Raw genomic sequence first — 7,716 nt, forward strand, 5'->3', positions numbered from 1 at the left:
CATGCCTGCTTTCCACAGGGGCACTAGAGGGACTGGTCTGATTTGAGGCTCTGTGCAAAGCGAGCCCAGCCTCTTCCTCCAGGCTGGCCTCTGGCCCCTTCCTGTGGCTGGCTTGAACCTCAGGAACTTGGGATCCACAGCCCCCTTCAGGAAATGCAGAGCTTCTGCTGGGCAGAGTGACTTCCAGGCCGCCTTTCCTGCGCCTTTCCACCCTGAGGACCACACAGGCTGTGACCGGGGGCCCTTTCTGGAGGGGACATTCGGTTTTTGTGGCAGGGACTTCCAAACTGAGGCCAAAGGAGGAGGGTCCAACTTCACCTTTGGCACCCCTTTCATCCCCTTTTTTGGGTCTTCTTTAACTGCAACGGGGCGGGACCCTCCTCCGTAGTCCCTGGGGCGGAACTGGCCCCGTTGCTCCACCTGTCCCCACCTCCACCCGTGGGCGGTCCCGGCCCACGCTGGAAGGTCCTTAAGCCCGGGCGGCCCGCGGGACCGGTGGAGACCCATGGAGCCGCGGACGATGGCAGGACAGACGGGGGCAGACCCCGGGTTGGCCGAGCCTGGGGCCCTGTGTGCACAACAGGGCCACCGCACCTACGCTCGCCGCTGGGTGTTCCTGCTCGTAGTCAGCCTGGTCAGCTGCTCCAACGCCATGGTAGGGGCGGGGACAGGGACAGGGGGCTCCGGGACCCTCGGTCCCTTCGGACCAGCTGGGTTTCATTTTCCTGTGGCCACAGCCCGAGGTGCCAGGTGCTGGCTGGGGCCGGGGCCAGGGGGTGCCTTCTGGGGGTGGCTAGGGGGTGTGGGCACCGGGGGCACTGTCTGTCCTGGAGGTGTCGGGGCCCAGGGCACAGAGCAGGAGGGCTAGGTGCCCAGGGGGATCTGCCAGTCATGGAGTCCCAGCCCTTCTCAGCCTTCAGTGGCTCCAGCCAGTGGCCTGGGTCCCTCTTCCCCAGCCAGTCACATACAGGTGGCCCTGCAGTGGCCCTCCCTCCCTCCACGCCTCCCAGCCCCAGGACAGCAGGCACAGAGCAGAGGTGGGCTTGGAGCCGCACTCTCCTCCACCTGACTCTGAGTGAGGGGCGGCTCCTGGGCTGGGCTGGGCTCCATCCTGCCCCCACTCCCTTCCCGTGCTGCACGCTGCAGCCTTTCCTGCCCTGTGCGCCCTCATCAACCATTCCAGGGAGCCTCAGGAACTGGTTGGGCAGTATCTGGGCAATGTGCAATGAACAGCTAGAGTTGGCAGCAGGACCCACAGCTTAGGGAGGCGCCAGGTCACGGGGATGGTCAGGAAGCTCAGAGTCAGGAGCAGGAGCCGCTCTTAGGCCTGGGTCAGGGTTCTTCCAGGTGGACCCCGGGGCCTCTCCCCTCCTCCTTTGCTGGCTGGGTATGGAGAACCAGCTCCCGGACGAGACAGGCCTGGGATCTGCTGGATGGGCCTGGGGGCTGCCTGCTGCCCACAGATGCTGGCACACGCCGTACGTAACTCACTGCCGTGGCTTGGCGTCCTGGCCCACCGTGTCCAGGCACTGGGGGAGCCATAACTGACTTTGGGTGGAGCGTCTGAGGGTGTGGGCTGGTTCGATGGTCAGTAGGTGTCCTGGGTGTGGGGCATTCCTTGGACAGTCAAGGGCCTCCTACTGCAGTTCTTCACCGTTGTAGCAATACCCACAAGTCATCATGGAGCACACAGAAATCTCACCCTGACACCAAGAGTCGTCATGGTCTCTGCCTGGGTCACCGCAGTGAGCCGTGAGCACCACGTTCACTCCAGCCAAGTGCCCTTGAGGCTGGAGTTACTCATCTGCAGCCAGTGACCAAGGCTCCCGGGTTCCAGCGGGCAGCGTAAGGGGTGGGCGGAGCAGAGCTTGGGTCAACACCCACCTAGAAGGCAGACAAGCCCAGTGCTCTGGATGAGACTCAAAGGACCCAAGGGGGTGAGCGAGGGCAGGGTCGAGGCTGGGAGAGGAGGAAGGGAGTTGGACAGATCGTCCTCCCACGTTGCCCCGCACGCTTCAGACGCATCTCTGCTCAGTGAGTCAGCTGTGGGCCTCACTCAGGCCCCCGAGGAAGCAGGACAGGGCTGAGGCTGGAGCGGCGGGCTTGGCTCTGCAGGGCAGGCTTTGTCAGTGGACGCCTGGCTTTCTCTCCGTGGGCTCGGCCAGGCAGCCATCAGCTGGGCTTGGGGAGCTCGTTCTGTGCCTGGGAGATCTGCCCCTGGCCCTGTCCTGCGGAAAAAGGAAGACAAGGTGGCTGTTGCCCAAGCTCCCTGTCCTGTCCCGTGGGCTGAGTCAGACCTCGTCCGGGCGGAGCCTGGGTCTGGCTGCTCTGCCGGAGGGTGTGGTCTGGAGCTCGGTGGACTCATGGAAGTTGACCTTGAGTGACACAGCCTCCTCGGGGCCCACGCGTGGACGCCCTCCTCCCTCCTATAGTGAGCCCTGGTGACCGGCTCCACTTTGACCTCCCTCAGGGATGAGCCAGTCTCACCTCCTCTAGGAGGCCTTCCCCTCGGCCGCAGTGTGCACTCGTGCTGTGTGCCGGACGTCTGTGGGGTGGAGAGCCCTAGCACCTGATAATGCCTGCGGGGTGGGGAATGGCATCCGCTCTGTCAACATTCTGCCCAAACACCTGGGCCTTCTGGGAGGGAAGGTCGGGCTGGCTTTGGGTGGGGCTGGCCTGCAATCCCAGAGGTTCTAGCTGAGACCCTGTCATGCGCGTCTTTCCCTGGCCTGCCTTGGAGCCCCAGGTCTGGTCTGGGTGGGGCTCGTGGTCCTGTGGGCTCTGGCCAGGTCCTTGGCCTTAGTGTCTGCCCCTCAGGCTGATCCCCGGTCAGGGCATGCTTTCTGACCCTGCGCTGGGTGCCCTCCCTCGGGGAAGGCAAGGTGGCACTCTCCTTGGGCAGGAGGGCCCTGTGTCCAGCTTGCTGGATCCCCTCGGCCTCACAGGCCTGCTGGCACTCTGGCTCCCTCGGGCTGGCTGGGGCCAGAGCACGTAGGTCCGGGGTCTGTGGCTCTGTGCTGACTCCCACCTGGCCCCTGCAGCTGTGGCTCAGCTTTGCACCTGTGGCTGACATCATTGCCGAGCACTTCGTCCTGTCCATGGTGCAGATCAACTGGCTGTCACTGGTCTACCTCGTGGTATCCACCCTGTTTGGCCTGGTGGCCATCTGGGTCCTGGACTCCGTCGGGCTCCGTGGGGCGGTGAGTCAGACCCCACACCGTGGCCCGCTCTGGGACAGGGTGAAGGCCCCTGCATTTGGGTACGAGAGTCAAGGCCTCCTCCCCAGACCAGGGCCCATCAGTCCCAACAGCTGGGGACCCAGCAGAGCTGTCAGGGTGGCTGCAGTGGGAAGTGCAGGTGCTGGGAGGACGCGGCAGGCACCTGGGTTGGCGGCAGAGATCCTGACCCCGTCCCTGACACCCTCCTTGCAGACCATCCTGGGTTCGTGGCTGAACTTTGCTGGGAGTGTGCTACGCATCGTGCCCTGCGTGGTTGTTGGGACCCAAAACCCATTTGCCTTCCTCATGGGTGGCCAGAGCCTCTGTGCCCTTGCCCAGAGCCTGGTCATCTTCTCTCCAGCCAAGGTGGCTGCCTTGTGGTTCCCAGAGCACCAGCGAGCCACGGCCAACATGCTCGCCACCATATGTGAGTTCCGGGGAGGGAGGCCGCCTGCCTGGGCTTACCCCAGGGTCTCTTCTGGCTCCACGCACAGATACTCAGCTCCCCGGGCTCTCTGGCTAGGGTGGAGGAGCTGGGGCCCAGAAGGTTCTGCCTGTGGGCTGGAGAGGAAGCCGGGCCACAGCCGAGCTGATGCATTTCCCTGTGCATCCGCCCACCCAGCAAACCCCCTGGGCGTCCTTGTGGCCAACATGCTGTCCCCTGCGCTGGTCAAGAAGGGCGAGGACATTCTGTTAATGGTGAGGGGTCATGAGGCGCCCGTGCCTGGCCTGTGTGGTGTGTGCGCATGCGTGTCTGTGTGTTCCTGAGCCCAAGCGTGTCCGTGTTCCTATGCCTGTGTGTGATTCCCCCTGCCCCGCCCCCCGAGAAGGAGTCTCAGCCTGTCACCCAGGCTCGACTGCAGTGGGCGCAATCGCGGCTCACTGCAACCTCCACCTCCTGGGTTTAAGCAATTCCCTGCCTCATCCTCTGGAGTAGCTGGGACTACAGGCGTGCGCTACCATGCTCAGCTAATTTTTTTTTTTTTTAATATTTTTGGTAGAGTTGGGTGGGGTTTCACCATGTTGGCCAGGCTGGTCTCAAACTCCTGACCTCGTGATCCTTCTGCCTCGGCTTCCCAAAGTGGGATTACAGGCGTGAGCCACCGTGCCCGGCCAGTGTGTGATGTTACTATGCATGCCTATGTGTATCGAGTGTGTGTGGTGTGTGCGGTGCGTGTCTCTGTTCCTGTGCCCATGTGTGTTGTGTGGTGTGTGCCTGTGTGTGCTCGTGCATGTGCATCGGGTGTGTGTGGTGTGTCTGTGCTTGTGACTATGTACTGAGGGTGAGCGTGTGTGCATGTGTGCCTCTGCACCCATCGGTGTCCGTGTGTTGAGCCCTGTCACGGGCTGTGCAGCTGACAGTAAGATGAGTCTGGAGCCTGGGGGTGCTGGGCTAACGTCAGCCAGGAGGGTGTCACTGGTGAGGGGTGTGTTGACAGCCAGGGCTCCCTATCAGCCCCTGGAGCAGGCAAGGATGAAGTCAAGCAGGCCCCTCCCAGCCTGGGCCTCGCAGAGGGTGGCTGCAGACCAGGGGTTGGGAGGCAGCCAGTGGTGGGGCAGGAGGAGCTGAGAGGTGGCACCTGGGGCAGGCAGGGCTGCAGCGTGTGTGGGCGCCAGTCTGCGTGGTCTCCCTGTGCGCACACACACCCCTCCCCAGCTCGGTGTCTACGCCATCCCTGCTGGCGTTGTCTGCCTGCTGTCCACCATCTGCCTCCGGGAGAGCGTGCCCCCCACCCCGCCCTCTGCCGGGGCTGCCAGCTCCACCTCAGAGAAGTTCCTGGATGGGCTCAAGCTGGTCAGTGCTGTGGGATCCCCGGGGTAGGGTGGATTTGGGGGCTGGGGCGAGAGGCCGAGGAGGGGATGGGTTTGGGAAGGGCCCCCAGGGCTGCAGGGCTGAGACACTCTTTCCCCGAAGCTGGTGCGGAATAAGGCCTATGTCATCCTGGCTGTGTGCTTCGGGGGATGCATCGGGATCTCCTACAGCTTCTCAACCCTCCTGCAGCAGATCCTCTGTGCAAACGGCTACTCTAGTGTGAGCCCTGGCCCCACCCATGGGGGCTCTGCCTCTGTCACCCACCCCATACGGCCACGGAGTCACCGCTGCCTCTGGGGTGCTCCGTGTCCGACCCTGGCAGGGGCCACATTGATGCCCTTCTGTGCTGTGGGCCCTCCCGAGATGCCTTGGGCGACATTATGTCCACAGGCGGTGGAGGTGGTGGGCACAGCTGCAGCGAGGTGGTGCAGCTGTGGGATGGAGTGGAGGGACTGATGGTGCATGGTTGGGAAGATGGGGCCCCCAGGGCTCCCAGTGCCCCTTCCCAGCAAGGCCCCACCCCTGTGGGTCTGCAGGACAGGGCCATCTTCTGGTGTCCAGACATGCAGCAGGGAGGGCCTTGCTCTGCTCACACATTCTGAGCTGGCCCTCTGCCCTCTGGGATCAGTGCCCGGTGTAGGATTGGGGGCATGTTTCCACCTTTGCCAGGGCCACAGGCACCACGGCCCTATGGGGCCTCTGTGGCAACAGGCTCTTCCCTTCAGCGATTGCTTTGCTCTGGGGTGGGGTGGGGAACATAGGGCAGGAAACCCTACACCGCAGGCAGCCAGCGGTGCGGCTGGAACCTGTGTTGCTGTGTCTGGGCCTTGGGCACAGCACACAGCCCTACCCTGAGCCCCCTGCCCTGATGGTGTGCACCTATGATAATGGCGGCCTCTCGGGGCCCTGGCCTCTCCTTGCCTCCTCCAGGGGTTTTCTGGCCTCTGTGGAGCTCTCTTCATCGCGTTTGGGATCCTGGGGGCGCTGGCTCTCGGCCCCTACGTGGACCGGACCAAGCACTTCACTGAGGCCACCAAGATCGGCCTGTGCCTGGTCTCTCTGGCCTGCATGGCCTTTGCCCTGGTGAGGGTCTCCTCAAGCCAAGACCGTCCTGCGGGGGTGGGTGGGTGGTGAGGCCCGGAGAGGGCGGTTGGCAGCTTGGCTGGAACAGAGGTCCGGACTGTCTCCTGCCCGGCCTCTGCCAGCTAGGGTGGCCCCTGGGTGGGATGGGTTCTCCCGCCCCATGCCCCGTGTCCCATGAAACCAGGTCCAATTCTGACCGCCACCCCCTCCACCTGTCTGCCTGCCGTTTCGCTGCTCCCAGGTGTCCCTGCTGCAGGGACAGGCCCTTGCCCTGGCCACCACCTGCTCGCTCCTCGGGCTCTTTGGCTTCTCGGTGACCCCCGTGGCCATGGAGTTGGCAGTCGAGTGTTCCTTCCCCGTGGGGGAGGGGGCTGCCGTAGGCCTGATCTTTGTGCTGGGGTGAGTATCCATCTGCCCCTGCTGCTCCCCAGAGATACTCCCCTTGCTCCACCCCTACACCCCTGGGGTTGCACCGTGTGGTCCAGGCCCCTTTTCGGGGAGGTGGGGAACCTGCCTGCTCTGGCAAGAGCCAAGCAGGTTCTGAGCACCTGCTGTGTGCAGGCCGGGCCAGCTGATAGGGCCTGTGACCGAAGCTGTGTGCTGCCTTCGGGAGGGTGGTGGCAAAAGGGACAGCACTGATGTCAACACTTCCCAAAGTGGCACCTGGCTCTGAGGGGATGGGCAGTGCAGCGGGGGCTGAGGGCCACGTGTGTCTAGGCAGGTCGAGGGAATATTCATCATGCTGGCGATGATGGCACTGACTGTGCAATGCTCGGAGCGGTCCTTCTCCACCTGCCAGCAGGGGGAGGATCCACTTGACTGGACAGGTGAGCACCACATGGAGAGTTCCCGGGGAACGGGACAGGTGAGCCCCACGCAGGGAGTCCCTGGGCAACAGGACAGGTGAGCCAGGACAGGTGTGGCCAAGATCAGAGGTGGGTTGGCACACCCATATCCCAGACCCCATGCTGGTGACCTCTCTCAGGACCTGGGTCTGCAAACACCCCCTCAGGGCTGTCAAGAACTGGGAGTGGGCTCTGTCTGGGGTCACTCTGTGGTCAAGGGTAGTGGTGTCACCATAGGCCAGCGTCCGGCTCTGCCCATCTGTGGCCCCCGGGGCTTGGCTGTGGGGACAGCTGTGCTGTGTGTCCCCAGCGTCTGTGCTGCTGATGGCCGGCCTGTGCAACCTCTTCAGCTGCATCCTGGTACTCTTCTTCCACACCTCATACTGGCGCCTGCAGGCAGAGTCTGGCAAGTCCTCCTCCTCCCAGAACGCGTGCCCAGGCGCCGAGGACCAGGAGTCCCCGCCGGAAACTACCCCTTGAGGCCCCAGCATGGCACTCCCAGCTTGGAAGTTCAGGGCCAGCTCATTCCTGGAGCCGCTTCTCTGGGCCCTGCCATCTCCTCCCAGAGCCCCAAGATGCGGAGACTGACCAGGGACGTGTGGTGAAGGGGAGGCAGGCTCGGGTCACCCAGGCTGTGCCCACCACGCCAGACAGCTGGGCGGAGGGACCCAAGGCGTTCGGCGCACTCACGGCCTGGGGAGAGCCCCTGGGCCCGAGACTGATGCGCGGCTGAGCGAGAGGGCTGCTGCTGTGTGGA

General features: G+C 63.9%; 1 protein-coding gene across 1 annotated transcript; it reads left to right on the plus strand.

Moving 5' to 3' along the window:
• The first annotated feature begins 212 nt into the window (after positions 1–212).
• MFSD7 (major facilitator superfamily domain containing 7) lies at positions 213–7,439 on the plus strand. The gene is made up of 10 exons (XM_011970927.1): positions 213–655; positions 3,042–3,200; positions 3,432–3,645; positions 3,841–3,917; positions 4,876–5,013; positions 5,134–5,250; positions 5,962–6,114; positions 6,356–6,513; positions 6,832–6,941; positions 7,270–7,439. The coding sequence occupies exons 1-10, from the start codon at positions 506–508 to the stop codon at positions 7,437–7,439; spliced, it is 1,446 nt and encodes a 481-aa protein (XP_011826317.1). The 5' UTR covers positions 213–505.
• The last annotated feature ends 277 nt before the right edge of the window (positions 7,440–7,716 follow it).

The sequence above is a fragment of the Mandrillus leucophaeus genome, unplaced genomic scaffold, assembly GCF_000951045.1.
Source record: "Mandrillus leucophaeus isolate KB7577 unplaced genomic scaffold, Mleu.le_1.0 Scaffold98, whole genome shotgun sequence".
NCBI classification, from domain to species: domain Eukaryota; kingdom Metazoa; phylum Chordata; class Mammalia; order Primates; family Cercopithecidae; genus Mandrillus; species Mandrillus leucophaeus.

What these genes read in the sequence shown, in the direction of transcription:
- MFSD7 (XM_011970927.1), top strand. Translation starts at nt 506, where the DNA reads ATGGAGCCGCGGACGATGGCAGGACAGACGGGGGCAGACCCCGGGTTG. An exon ending in TCAGCTGCTCCAACGCCATG is followed by an intron (nt 656 to 3,041) that starts GTAGGGGCGGGG and finishes TGGCCCCTGCAG; the next exon opens with CTGTGGCTCAGCTTTGCACC. An exon ending in CCTGCATGGCCTTTGCCCTG is followed by an intron (nt 6,115 to 6,355) that starts GTGAGGGTCTCC and finishes CGCTGCTCCCAG; the next exon opens with GTGTCCCTGCTGCAGGGACA.